Source organism: Perca flavescens, chromosome 21, assembly GCF_004354835.1.
Source record: "Perca flavescens isolate YP-PL-M2 chromosome 21, PFLA_1.0, whole genome shotgun sequence".
NCBI lineage: Eukaryota > Metazoa > Chordata > Actinopteri > Perciformes > Percidae > Perca > Perca flavescens.
Window position 1 is genome coordinate 16,923,673 of NC_041351.1, and position 14,858 is coordinate 16,938,530.

A 14,858-nucleotide genomic window follows, 5' to 3' on the forward strand; every position below is an offset into this window, starting at 1 on the left:
GACCAGGGTGTAGCAAGCTTACATATTTGCCAGCTCCACCAGTCTGTTTAGTCGATTACAGGCCTATGAATATGAATACCACTACCGATATATAAACCTTCCAGACCATACGGTGCAATTTAACTGAAAAAGGTTTTATTATAGTAACTTTTCAATGTATAGGAACAATGCATTGTAATGTAAAACACATTGATTCACATGTGCTCAGTAAAAATCGACTCACAAGTTATCAGAAATATCTGAAAAATGCTTTACAGAGATATGACTTTTGACACTGAGAGGATAGTACAATTAATACATTAATTGAATAAAAAAAAATACATTGTACCAAATGCATGTAAACCACATAATCAGGTCTGGGGATACATCTATAATAAACAGCACATTCAAAGCCAACTTTAGATATAAAATTCAGCTCAAAGGCGACAATCTGTATTCATCAATTCTGCAGTTGTAAAATTAATCCAGGATTGAAGGTAGAATACAAGAGCTGCATTAAATAAATAAAAAAAAAAAACATTCTTTTACAGATCATACAGGTTATTTGTGTTCAGCTTTTTGAACAAATAGGGCAAAGATTCAGTAGAATTTAGTAGGTCTAGTGTGTATCTGTATGTCTACCACTGCATTAGATTGAAAGATTGTTTACATCTATGTGAACATGGCCATTAATATATCAAAGATCTAGAATTAGAGCCTCTAGTGTCACTTCCTTCAATTGGTCCTCAGTCACACTGGAAATTTGCACTCTGATGTATTGCAGGTCAAAATATTGTTTTTTGAGGTAGGAGACATCCTGTCTCAATGAGTATGGAAGATTTTAAACAACCTTATATGGTCTTGGTGTAGCGATCTCCCTCCCCCGTCTCTTCGGTCACAGTCCATGCACGTGATAATCAAGTGCCTTATATTAAATGCCGATTACTGTGCTCATTTTACCAATATGATTTGTGTTGCTAACTGCACAGTCGTTCCCGGTCTGAGAAAGTTCAGACTCTTGCATATTTATGCGCTTGAAAATGTGGATTCTTTATACACATGAATGAAGAATCCAAATATATGAAAATATATTATATTGTTTAACAAAATAAAACAAATCATCAGTAAGATCGATTTAAGATACATTTAAGTCCTCCTCCACTTCGTCCTCCTCCTTCACACCTTGCTTGTTGTCACCACGATCCATGGGTACACCCATCTCTTTTTGCAGGGACTCTAGGCTGGCTTGGCTAACATAGTACCTGACGTTCTGTGACGGCAAAATCCTTTGGAGCTCCTCCAGTTTACGGTAGGCCTGGAGACAAAAGACAGAAAGGAGAGCAGTAAATCTGGAGACATCAACTGACAATCAAGAGGATTTGACAATTAACACTTTCTTTGACAAGATGCAGATATTTTCTTTAACCAAAGTGTCCTTTAACATAATAAAAAAGCTAGACAAAAATGATAGTCACCACTTGGAAGTTGCCTTGCTGACAGTGGTGCTCCACCAGGAAACCAAATGCATCTCCAATCCTGACAGCAGGGTCCAACTCCGGCTCCTCCAGCAGAGCTTCACATAACCGCACCGCCTCATTAGCATCCTCCGTATACAACCTGCAGACAAAAGCTCAAAACATCAGACGAAGATCACAGACACAGACAAATAACAAAACTTCCCACAAAAATGTCTGTTTCGGAAGAAAAATAAGGTACTTATTAAGATACAAAAAAGAACAAATATGAGTTGTATTCTTACCTGCGTGCGTGGACAAACTTCTTGATTAGCGTGACTCTATGCTGCAGGTCGGCCAGTCTTACTTCCTGTTGTCCAGTTGAAGAGTCTTTTGCTTTTGAGAGGCACTTGAACGCCTCAGTCAAAGCATCTAGAGCCTTTTCATAGTTCTGGTAATCATCAATCTCAACCTTAACAACGGTGAACAAGAGCAGCAAGCATACACTGTGTTATTTGAAAAAAGGTATTTTGCCTGGATTATTCTCTATTCAACTATAAGAACCGGACGTAGAATAACCTCATAATAAAATTTTCTAAGGGAACATTGATCCTACTGAACATGCTTGTTGTTATTTAAGACCACCGGCACCGCCCTAAATTTAACAGACTTTTTTTTAAATGCTTATTGTCAATTCATAACCAGACAAGTACCAATAATAAACATCATGAAATGGATGGATATCTTGTATGAGGTTTTGCTCTACCTGAGCACAGGCTTCATAAAAGCCAGCCAGCAGGTCCGGTGCCCTGCCTTTAGTGTAGAAACCAATGATTGTCTTCAAGATCTCTGGATTTTTCCGCCAGTCCAGAGACTGGAGGTAGTTGGCAGCCATGATGAAAAGCTCCTTCTGACGACAAACATTGGCGAAGAATACTATTTTCTCTGTGTCGCCTGACTTTAGCAGGGCCCTCATGGCCTGTTTAAAAAAACACATTCAAACATTATTACGGTCATATTTTAACTTGCATGTGCATGTATTTGTGTATGCGTGTATTGCACACATGACATCATGACAGAGCAGATGGAGTAATCCCTTGTCCTCTCACCCAGATACTAACAAGATGTTCTAAGCTTGCAGACAATCCATATAGTGTTTACTACACACCACAGTATTACCTTGGACTTGTTGCCCGCCTGTGTGTATTTCTTGGTGGCCAGGTGGTAGTTGCCCTGACGCATGCAGCAGTCCGCTATCCTCTCAAGCAGCTCCTTTCGGGCCTCTTCAGACAAGTCTTTTGAATCAGTTACAGTCATTCTCTCTGCCAGCTCCTCTGTGATGGTTAAGCTCTGGGTCACACACAACTCCAAGGCTTGATGGTACTTCGTTCATACACAAATGAAAAAACACACATATACTGTAAGTACGCACACGTGATCTAATATTTTCATGTATAAGTGAGGATGTGTCACAAACCGGTACCTTCTTGGCTGCTACCAGTAACTCCACAGCCTTCTCATACTGGGAATGCGTGATAAAGAAGTCAGAGCAGCGGGCCAGTAGGGCTGGGTCAGAGTACTCATTTAGATCCTCAGCGATCAGCTGAAGTGCAGAAAACTGCTGGGTGGCAAAGGCCAACTCTAGAGCTTTGGAGACGTAACCAGCCTACAATGGAGAAAATTAGAAGAAAAAAAAAAAACATACAGCTGTAACAATAATTTCCCCCTGGCTTTAAATATTTGGCTCAATACTGCCCCCTCATGGAATGATTTAGATGGCATCAACCTGAATGTAACCTCAGACATTTGTGCATTTTTGTTTGTGCATAATTGAAATTTGTGAGGGACCTTGTGGAACAGTGCGACAGCTCGGTCCATGTGGGTGCCTTTCTCCTCGTAGTAACAGGCAGCCTCCATCATGTCCTCAGCATTACTCAGCAGAGCCAGGTTCATCAGTTGGTCATCCAGACCATTCTCCTGTTTAGACACGATAAACACGTCAACAACCCATTGAGAGAAAGACTGGAGCACAGCAACAACATTGAATGAACAGACATGTTAAGAAAATATAGAATACACAGCATTTTCGCCAACGAATACCATGTCTTGATTCATAAATACCTGTATCTCGGTTATTAGTAAGAATGGGCAGAAAAATACACGGCGGAAAGCTTTACCTTACAAAGTCGTATGGCATTGTTGTAGGCCTGGGCTCGTGTGTAGAAGTGGACAGCCTGTTTGATATCATCATGGCCCTCATAGTGTCTGGCCAGGTGGTATGACGCTGCCCTGTCACCTGTGTCATTGGCTATCTCAGATGCCTGGAATAATAAATACATTCTCACATTTATGGACAGCTCACTATATCAATGTTATTACAGCGATACAAATAGTGTATCTAGTGCAAATAATGAGAGTTAAATCACTGTGGAATGCTGTCACTTCAAAATAATTAACATCTATATTTGAAATAAAGCTAATTTATCCAGTGCAATACCCATAATGAGTGATATTTTTTTCAATAAAATATTACATGACACCCCGAATACAAACTGAGTCACCTTCTGAATGTTCCCCATGTAACAGTGTACTCGAACCAGGGAGAGGTAATCCTGGGCACATTCGTAAAAACGCAGCGCTGAATCCATGTCTGACTGGCTTTCCAGGTACTGGGCCCACCACTTATAGATGTTCCTGGTTGGAGAAGATGATAGGACTGATGTTTAAATACATATAGTATGCAAAATGTGTAATATGCTCTTCAAATGACAAGGTTTTTACCATCAAGAGAAACTGGACTTACTTGTCTTTCATTTTGTTAACGTAGATCTCTAGAGACGACGTGTCATCCTGGAGCATTCTGGGCACTTCGACCCTGTGTGTGTCTGAATGCTCATAACTGTAACAACAAGGCTGACAATCACACTTTGTTTCCATGGTAAATTTGCCCTTACATAGAACGACACAAATAATTAACCCTTGTGTTGACTTCGGGTCAAATTGACCCGTTTTCAATTTTTGTTTTATATCAGAAAATATGGGACGTAGAAATAAGCACTGAAAATGTGTAGAAGAAAAATGTAACAATTTAAAACGTTGGAAAAGCAAAAACAAACTGTGAAAAAATGGCATCGAAAGAAAGAACGGGAAGACAACACAAGGGTAAAATTTAAAACTTCCATATCATTGACATAAAACAACAGATTCTGTCTCACTATGTGAGGGCCAGGGTCTTGTCGCCAATGGACTCCAGGTATTTGGCATAATTGTAGTAGGTGGTGCGCAGATGGATGCGATCATGGTTCTCTGCTGTTTCCAAAGCTTGCTGCCATTGGCCAGAAGCCTGGTAGAAATTGTTCAGCAGGTCATAACGTTGACAGCACTTGTACAACTTTTCTGCATCATCCTATTAAAAGGACAGGAAAAAGATGATTGAAAGATAAATGCTTTTGGTCCGGAAAGTCCCGTGGTCTTTGTGTGGTGCACTGCCTAGGCCTAAAAAGAGGATGTGTTATTTGTAGCCAAAGGATGTGGCATTATGTTGGACTAAAGTTTTTGGGGTTATTTATGAAGAACAGAAAAAATATCATCTGGATGGATTTTATGATCTGGACTGAGGGGATGGCGTTTCTGCTTTCATTATCTTATACGTTCTCTATTGCATTGTCCATCTTGTCCGGGGTTTTTCCCCCGTTTTTGAATGTATGTTGTTTTTCTCGGACTAAAAATAATGACAGAAAGAATGGCTGAATAAAATAAAGCATAGTACGTCATTAAATAAACATTCCATGTCATATTTTCAAATTTCAAAAGCTGTAATGTAAAACGAAAGAACAGCCAAACACGAATGAATAAAAAACGTACTCCATAAATAGGGCAGAGAAAAATGGGCACATGCCACTATTTCATATTAGCTTGATTGTGATGTCCCATCGGTCATTTACACTACTTAAATCTCTTACCAACATGCCGAGCTGAATGGCCAACATAGCCACTTGGGCTTCTGGTTCAGGCTCAGCCTCGGCCTCTTTCAGGGCTTTTGCTGCCCTGGCATTTCCCATATTCCCAAGGCACACACGCGCCACATCCAGCCGGCGGGTTTTCACACACATCCGTGCCATGTTTTCCCATACCGCTTTACTACAGAGAAAAGAGAAATGGATTGTTTGCAAGGGCAATATGTAGCTCACTACATTGGTATTTTATTATTCAACAGTGAATACAGTTACACACAATTATTTACAGTTTAGTTTAGGTCTGTATTTTGAGTCTAAACCCTTGCTGGCCAGACATCCAGTACTGAAGTATTGTTTCAACATTTATCATAATTAAAACAAACACTGATATAAGCATAGAGATACAAGAATGTATGCAGGACTTTAACCCAAAGCAAGAGGCGTGCTTTTCTAACTCGCTTTCCTTTTTTTTTTCTCCTTTTGTCTCGCTGACGCAAATCAGCCCCTCTACCCCCTTTTACTTCTGCTTCAATTCCAAATTTAAGATTCCACAGCCATCTGGTCTCTATTTGCGTCCACCTCCCTCCTCCTTGCTTTAGCTGATACAGATGTGGGCTGTTTATTAAAGTTGGCAACAGGAAATACCCCAAATCTTTAGAGGCCCTGCTAGAAGAGGGGGAATGGAGGACGAGTGAAGAAAAAGAAAGCCAGTAGCCAAAATCTTCCTCTATATGGTCACAGAAAACCAACCCTGACAATGAAATGTGAGATACTTGCTGAGAAAAAAAGAGCTAGCTGCATACAGGGCGGCAAGATCTAGAGAGCCAGAAAAGGAAAGACAAGAGAAGGAACAGGTCTACATTTGGCCCCTCTTCCCATCCTCTTTTCCTCTCAGGAAACACATCCTGTTGCTGGCTGACTGTGGCGGCCAATATGTTTGTTGCACACGAGAGAGAGGACTTTAGCAAACGCCCCCTGGGCTCCACACAAAAGAATACACAACAGGGACATCTAAGAGGGGGTCTTTTGGACACTCTCTCACAAAAACACACACACACACATTTAAAGTGATCATGAAGGAGGGAGCTGTCTGTTTAAAGCCTTTTTCATGCTCCACAGTTGCAAACTGATGTCTCGGACAATGACGAACAGCAACTCCCCCACATTTCAACTCTGACCTCAAGGATTTGCAAAGAAACAGTGAGCGAGCGAGCGAGCGAGAGAGAGAGAGAGAGAGAGAGAGAGAGAGAGAGAGAGAGAGAGAGAGAGAGACAAATACAGAAAGAAGCAGAAGGAGGTGGGTTAAAGGACATCTTGTTCCAGTCAGACAGTGGGTTGAGAGACTCAAGTAAAGCCACTGAGGAGTCAGCGCTGAGCAACACGGTCCTGAGAATCTATGCTTATTTGCATCTCTACTCTTCCGAAGGCAATGTGAAGTTGCTGAAGGGAAAGACCAGGAAAACCGAAACAAAATAATCTGTTGCCTACACAGAGAAGCCAGCTGCACAAACAGGAGTCAGACCAGTGCAATAAGCAACGCACTGAAGAAGGAAAAGGAGAAGATAAAGAAAAGCAAGCAAGGAGCGAGATCCAAGAGTCAAGCTGCAGCCAGCTGGAGCCAAGGGAATGGACCTAGGTGCCACTTGGATTAATCCCCGCGTACCCGAAGTGCTGTCTGAGGAGGAGGGCTGAGGCTCTGCTGCAACGACAACCAACTACTGAATGAGGATGAATGGAGATGTCCTTTAGCTAAGCCTCAAGACAAAACTCTTGACAATTCCACCTCTGCGTGAGCTGGGACAGCACTCCTTAACAGCTGGAGGAGGAGGTGGTGGTGGTGGCGGAGGAGGTGGAGGTGGAGAGGAGCCAGGGGGCCCAGAGCATCGTTGGTGCTACTGCCCAAGAGGAGAGGCAAGACTCTGCGGAGGATCAGGGGTCGGTGGAGGGACACGAGGGAGGGGGAGAGGTGGCGGGCGCCAGGCGTCGCATGGCCGTGCAGAGGCTAGTGGCGGCAGCGGTGGCGGTAGCGCTGCTGTCCCTGGTCCTTAATAATGTTGCAGCCTTCACCCCCAGCTGGGTACTGCAGGCCCTGGAGGACGGACGCAAGCGGAGCGTAGGACTATGGAGAATGTGTCCCAATGGAGGGGAAAGGGGCCGCGATGATGTCCAGGCTGGGAGAAGGGGGCATGGGACACAGAGGCAGTGCGAAGGTCTGGGATGGGGCTCTGACTATGCAGGCTACCAAGAATCCCGCAGCACTGTCAGATGTAAGTTTTTAATGCTAGTTTTGATTTAAAGTGCAACATAACATTGTTATTTAAGCATGCTTTCTAAAAAAGAAAAAGAAAAGGATATTAGCCAACTTCAAAGTGTCCTATCTCTTTCTCATCAGACTGGTTGACTGATTGATTATCTGAGATATTGGTATATCTCAGATGTAATAGTTCTCAAAAGCAACAAACGCAGTGCTAGGGGTGTTTTTGTGACCGGTGTCTAATGTGCTAATGTGTAGAATTTTTACAGATGAAATAAACTGCAGAAGAATGTCACCGTGAGTCAGTAAAGAAATACGTTCTATTTTCAGCAGCTTCTGATTGGGTGCCAGAGATGGTAACTTGATCTCAAAACTTAAAACCAAAAAACTCTGACTGGATTAACAACAACAACAGCTCAACTTGTTATGTACAACATCCATAAATCCAACCCAAGCGCTTTGCTTTAGGTCAATAGCAGTCTGATGTATTAGTGTAAACAGTAGCACATGGCAGCTAACCAATACTTTATAGTATGCAATTCATTAAAGCCAAATGCATCTTTTTGTTGGGCAATCATGTTGCTGACATGGTTTAAACATATCAATGCTATCGAGTCAGAGTCAGTGTTGTTATGGATTTACCTGCTTTACTAAAATAAGCTCCATTGAGAAATTTTCATTCAAGAAAAAAGTCTGGCCAACTTTCCTGGGCACAATGGGCCTAATGCCTACTAACGTTAGACAAAGACGTGCCTCTCCATTAATTATAAATCTTGATCATGTCAATGTCACCTTGCTACAAATATAGTATACTACATTCCCCTTTAAGATCAAGACCTCTGATTTAGACTCAACCTAACTTGTCATGCATATCCAATTAATGCATTTAGATCACAGTGCAGGAAAAATGACACAGCTCTTCTTCTGGTCCCTCAAGTGCAGTTTGACATGATGCGGGCTTGTAACCTGATGGCGACGGTGGCCCTGACTGCCGGTCAGCTGATCTTCCTTCTAGGCCTGATGGAGCTGCCCTTTATCACACAGGAATCACAGTGGTGGGAGGAGGCCATTGCTGCACTCTTCCAGCTAGCTAGTAAGTACCGGTGTTTCTACAACTTTGTTTGTGTGCATCAGCAGAAAGACAAGCCTCAGAGAAGCACCTTTCTGTTGAAGTATCCTTCTATCCAACAAATTATGCACATCACATCACACAGAAAGAGAAAACCAGATGCTGCAGGGCAAAGTTCACATGCTCTCTCGTAGAGTGCCAAAGAGAGGAGATAAAATCACAGGGGAAGCTAGACTGGCTGACTCTCTGCACTGAAGATCAGGCTCTGGGGCCAAATACTGCAGGAAGACAGCAAAATGAAGCACACCTCTTTACGCAGTATCAAATAAACATGTATTTTTGGACAATGGCTGCTCGACTACATTTGTTACTAAATGTAAGTCCAAATCCATGGTAAATGTAGACAATGTACGTAAAATGTGATGATAAGTGCACAGTAGTGGAAGCTATAACAATATTTGATCTTACTGTACTACTATCCATCATCATTTTCATTTAACCATGGTTTGCTAAAATCAGTGTTTCTGATTTTGGCGTAGTATAAATAAACAAAATAAAACAACAGACCAGCCAAACTAAGTGAGAAACTAGGAAAACAGAAAGAGGGCCATCCACGAGATAAATTAGCACAGATCATAATTAAGTGTAGTCATGGTAACAAACCCACTCCTTCACAACCAGCACCTATCCCACTGTACCACATCAAGAGCTGGCTGGTATGGCTTGTACCAGTGCCCCTGCAGAGGAAGTGTGTTGTGTTGTGTGCAGTGGCTCAGCCGGTTGGTATCATTGTGGCAGAGCGGCATGAAGGGGTCTGCTCTGGGTCTAAATTTAGTCCTAGTCCAGAGTCCATGGGCCTGAGCTGCAGCGAGCCAGGGAGCGACTGTCGGGCGCCAGGATATCCCTGCTCAGGACGAGGAAATGTCTGTAACTACCTGTTATGCAAACCCCAGAGCTAAAGAAGGAAAAAGAGGGGAGGGGGAATGCACGGGAAAGACAGTTTCGACAGGGACTGTGTTTGTGTGTGCACTGGCAGGAGGGATTTGTGCAAGCATGCAGGTCTGTGTATGTCAGTGTGTGTGTGTGTGTGTGTGTGTGTGTGTTGTGATTGTGTGTTTATAGTGTGTTTTGGTACAGAAATGTCCTGTGGTACACACAACAGCAGGGTGGGAATTGCCTCTATCTAGATAAGATGGTCTAGCTTTTATGTCTGGGTTTACAAAATGTCCATGAGTCATCGTTAACGTTTGATCTTCTAAGACCTTGGCGAGAGGATTGACACCCACCCAACATTACAGTATTTTCCAATATTAGACAACACCACCAGCCAAACCTCAGTGACCAGGAACTCATCTCACCACAGCATGATTAATAAAGACAATGGCAATATAAACATAAATCATGATCACCAACATGGCTGCTGGACATGTATAGCTGTTTTAATAATATGGTCAATGATGACCAATGAGACTATGTCCGCAAATGCCGTAGTAGTAACAATATGTAGTAACAAAGTCTAAAAAGCAATAAAAAGTACACACCTATTTTCCTGACATCTAAATATAGTAATGCTCTCTGGAAAAAAAATGGCATCTTTCAATTTTACTCTCTTACCATATATGGCCAACAAAGCTGCTGAGTCATAAGCGGACATGTGTCTTGGCAACTGGGATGCAAATGGGATGCTTCCAATGAAAAACATATTACTCAGGACTGGAGAATATTAAGAGTAATTATGTCATTGTGTTCCTATGCTGGTCAATATGGTTTTTCAATATATTTTACTTTTTTTTATCATTTCAGAGTAAAATTAGAATATGAACCTAAGCAGGAATAGACAAAACAATTCCTATTCAAGAGCCATTTACTATTCCCCGATGACTTTTAACCGTATCAGACGGTCTTCATTGGAGATGGAGCTGATTTTTCATAGAAATAGTTGTTTGGTAGTTTATAGTAGTTCATGTATTTTTTTTCCTAAGGTCAAGAATGACCTGCTAATGTGTAGAAGAATTAACTTTGAATTTAGATCGGACACGATTAGATAATTATATAATTAAGTCAATTGACAGAATAATAATTGGCAACTAATTAGTTGTTTCAGCCATTTTTCAAGCAACAAGAGTCTACAACCACACTATCGGCTCTGACAGTAAACCCAAGAATAAAAAAATACGAATTTTGCCCTGATGATTGCACTAGATGACATTGCCATTCCTAGAGACACAACACTAGCATGGTTAAAAACAATGCCAGCTTCTCAAATTAGCGGTTTTCTTTGTCTGATAGTAAACTCAATACGTAAACTCAAAACAAAACAAGCAATATAATTTTATGGTTTCAGGGAATTTAATGGGCAAATATTTTACTATTGAATGAATCAATTAATAGTAGAGCTGCAAAGATCGATTAATCAGTTAGTTGTCAACTATTAAATGAATCTCCAACTATTTTGATAATCAATTAATCGGTTTGAGTAATTTTTTTAATGAAAAACAGTTAAAATTATCTGATTCCAGCTTCTTAAGTGTGAATGTTTTCTAGTTTCTTTACTTTTCTATGACCATCCATCCATCCATCCATCCATCCATCCATCCATCCATCCATCTTCGTCCGCTTATCCGGTATCGGGTCTCTATGACAGTAAACTAAATATCTTTGAATTGAGGACGTCATCTTGGACTTTAGAAAACACTAATCAACTTTTTTCACTATTTTCTGACATTTTGTAGACCAGACAAGTTATCCATTAATCGAGAAAATAATCAACAGATTAATCGTAAATGAAAATAATCGTTAGTTGCAGCCCTAATTACTAGAGAAAATAATTGTCAGATTCGTCAGAAATATAAGCTGGTTAGCTGTCTTCAGTAAGAAAAAAAGGCTGCAAAAATACATTAATAATGTCTTTCCTTTACTAAATTCATTCAAGGGGCCTCGTTTTCCAAATACAGATGGTTTCTTTTTTACCATTGAGTAATCCATTCCCTATTCCTACTTTAGACCTCCCCTACAGAGTCAGTGAATGGGCTTCAGCTCTCAATGAATGGAGATATTTTTACCCATCACACTCTTTCTGAGGAATGTTTTCATTTTCAGACGTGCCAAAATGCTCAGCTATTGCAAGCAGACTGTGGGATAACAATATCCAGTTCCATTCAGTGATATCTCAGCGGTTTTGGCAGGCCCAGGCTGAAAGCACAATATCGTTCGTATCACCCATGGACACAACTCTGGAATGTGTTTTCTGAATGGACACAGCTCTAACATGTCAAAAGTCATGATCACGGGTCATTTCCCTCTAAGATGCACATTATCATTTCTGTCGATTTTGAGGAATTGCCAACTGTGGGGCTCAATTCAGATCGGTTTAATGTGGCTCAGGAAGGAGCCTAACTTTTCCCAGAAATCTGAGGCAGAAAGAGATTCCTGCTAATAAGGGAGGCGCAAAGGTTTGAGCAAGACATCCAGGCAGGCTAGTCACTAATCAATTATGTGCCCTTTAAGAATAAAGAAAGACATAACTATTTGGGAAGAAAACAAACCAGCAAAATGAATTTCCAAGCGCTGACCTTAAGATAAGACTTACTCTGTGACAGATCGTGTCAAATGTCCAGCAAATATATTAACTTAGAAGCTTAGGGAGTGGAGAGGAGGGAAGGAAGGAAGGATGGAAAGAGGAAGAAGGGGAAGGAAGTTTGAAAGATAAGTCTGTGCCAAAAAAAGAGGTTCACACAGCCCACCCTGACTGGAACCTGGACAGGAGATTATTCATTTTCTTGGATAAGGAGCCAGACAGGTTAAACATGAACAGATTGAGCAAGCATTCTTATGCGTACACATGGTGGTAGACACGCAATGATACACAGACACAATTATCCACATCCTCACTTAAAACAATGACATACGTCTTACTGTAGAGGTAGGGAAAGAAATATAAATGAACTCCTCCCTTGGTGCCGCTGACTACTTCAGGAAACTAAATGATTCATATCCTAAAGCACCAACATCCATATTTCCACTGATTATTTTTGGTCTCTTTATTTATACCACTGTGGATGGGGCAAGTTTTCAGACATGTATTGTGTCTACAGACCACACTTCAATGCTGTAAATGAGGGATTGATGGAGGGATACTTAAACAGCGCCCATAGCTGTGGGCTTCCATACACAACTCTTAAGAATGAGGAAAGGTGTGGGCTATGGAGACGGTAACTAACTTTCCACAGATAAAGTTGATAAAACAAAAGGAGATCAAAGAAACAGCATGGAATTAAAGGCTGTGGCTTTTTACCTTTACATGCAAACAGGAGTTCCTCATTGCGTGACTTGCTGTGAATCAGAGAAAATGGGAGATAAAACATCTCAAAGGCTTTTCCGCACATAAATTCATGCTCTGATATTTTTAAGCTATTGAGAACTTTGATCTCGAGATCTCAGAAGTTCTTCCTAGGAGGAAACAGATTTCCAAAGGCCGCACACAGAGCTCCCGCTGAACTGTGAAATACAATGCTACAGGGATTCTAAATGTGAGCATGTGGGATTCCAAAAAGAGGTTCACTTGCCACACACTGTTTTTTTAGTATAACTTTAAAGTGCGGCTTCCCGAATACCATAGAAATACTAAGCTAGTAATAGTAAAATAAATACATGCATAGTCACAGAAAAGAAAATATTCTTCAGAACAGTTTTTTTCTCCTTGCTCTGTCTAAATCACATTTTCTTTTTTGTGACCAGTTTTTAGATGTTGCTACATGAGAATTGCGGTGCATTTTCACTGACTGAAAACTTTTCTCTCTGTGCTCATGTACAGGTTTCGTGCTGGTGATTGGACTTGTGACCTTCTATAGGATTGGGCCCTACACACACTTGTCCTACTCCTGCTACTTGGACATAGCTGCTTGCCTGCTGGCCACGATAGCTGCGGCCATGCTCATCTGGAACATTTTACATCGCCGCGATGACTGCCTTGCACCTCGAGTTATAATCATCAGTCGCTCACTGACCTCACCTTTCCACCCACACCTAGACAATGACTATGTGGAGTCGCCTTGTTGAGCCAAGTGACTTCATAGCCCAAGCAAAAAAAGGACAACAGACAACTCTGACAAGACTGTGCTCTCAGCATTTCATGTTTTACTCCAGCTAGAAGCCTCCAATGTCACATTCAAGAGAAGAGGAAATTTATGTGGCTCTACAACAGCTGGACTAACATGTACCTGCATTTGTAAAACTCTATATTTTACAACTTCTCCCACCATAAACAAAGCTATCAGAATTTTTGAGTTTGCTGCTCAGTGCACAAAAGTCACAGAATTAACTAAAACGTATGTATAAAGCAGCCCTAAACTACCAAACCTATTCAAAACCGTATGATATTTCATTTATTCATGCTTGGGTGAGCTGATTTGTAGCTAAATATGGAATTTGGACGAGGACTGTCTTATATGAAACATCCTGCTTATTCAAAGATCAAGCTGGAACTTGACCTGTTTTGTTATATGTGCACTTATTAAATGGCCTCCTGCATAATTATGAATTGGAAATTATAAAGGATGTTGAAAACGTAACACCAGAATACCTCATATTTGTTTTCATTCATTTTGAGTTTATTACAATTATAATACATTAATATAATATATTAATATTAATGATATATGTTGCAAGTAAGTAAACTAACAAGGTAAAAGCAGAAGAGTCACTCTGCCTTTTTGGTTGGGCTACCCAAATCAGTGACAATATTTTATTTTAAAACAGCCAATGAGGTGATATTTTGATCAAATAAACTCACCTACTGAAAAGAGGAAATCTTTTCATTAGTCATAGCCACATTAATATTTTTCCTCTTGAACAAGTGAAAATAAAAAGACAAATGACCTGCCAATTAATGTATTTGAATTTTTCTTTAAGCAGTATTAGTTTAACCGATGGTAACTAATGTTTTGTCAACGTACTGCATTTTGAAAACACATTTCAATACTTATTTTTCACGATGTTTTCTCTGCTCGCTTGTGGTACATACTGTATACTTAAATTAATATAATGTAGTTGTATAAAGAACAGTGCTATCACTAGTACTAGTATTATTGTATTACTTCTGCAAAGAACTCCAGGCCATCTGTGGGTCTTCCACATCGCCAAACATA

The 14,858-nt window shown here is 40.7% G+C and overlaps 2 protein-coding genes across 2 annotated transcripts in view; one reads left to right on the top strand and one right to left on the bottom strand.

The window, feature by feature from the left end:
• Nucleotides 1-113: 113 nt before the first annotated feature.
• The window catches only part of ift140 (intraflagellar transport 140 homolog (Chlamydomonas)), a 24,372-nt gene continuing 9,627 nt past the window's right edge, over nt 114-14,858 (bottom strand). Inside the window, exons 19-30 of the mRNA XM_028567925.1 lie at nt 5,396-5,573; nt 4,649-4,839; nt 4,237-4,332; nt 3,995-4,127; nt 3,611-3,754; nt 3,282-3,410; nt 2,917-3,099; nt 2,613-2,816; nt 2,200-2,412; nt 1,739-1,905; nt 1,455-1,596; nt 114-1,294 (exon numbers count right to left, since the gene is read on the bottom strand). Of these exons, the coding sequence (XP_028423726.1) occupies nt 1,115-1,294; nt 1,455-1,596; nt 1,739-1,905; nt 2,200-2,412; nt 2,613-2,816; nt 2,917-3,099; nt 3,282-3,410; nt 3,611-3,754; nt 3,995-4,127; nt 4,237-4,332; nt 4,649-4,839; nt 5,396-5,573 (1,960 nt within the window). The 3' untranslated portion in view covers nt 114-1,114. The remainder of the gene's footprint in view (nt 1,295-1,454; nt 1,597-1,738; nt 1,906-2,199; nt 2,413-2,612; nt 2,817-2,916; nt 3,100-3,281; nt 3,411-3,610; nt 3,755-3,994; nt 4,128-4,236; nt 4,333-4,648; nt 4,840-5,395; nt 5,574-14,858) is intronic.
• tmem204 (transmembrane protein 204) overlaps nt 6,311-14,858 on the top strand; it is an 8,615-nt gene continuing 67 nt past the window's right edge. The window contains exons 1-3 of the mRNA XM_028567933.1: nt 6,311-7,656; nt 8,581-8,736; nt 13,526-14,858. The exon at nt 13,526-14,858 is cut by the window's right edge and continues 67 nt beyond it. Coding sequence (XP_028423734.1) covers nt 7,377-7,656; nt 8,581-8,736; nt 13,526-13,770 — 681 coding nt within the window. The 5' untranslated portion in view covers nt 6,311-7,376 and the 3' untranslated portion in view covers nt 13,771-14,858. The remainder of the gene's footprint in view (nt 7,657-8,580; nt 8,737-13,525) is intronic.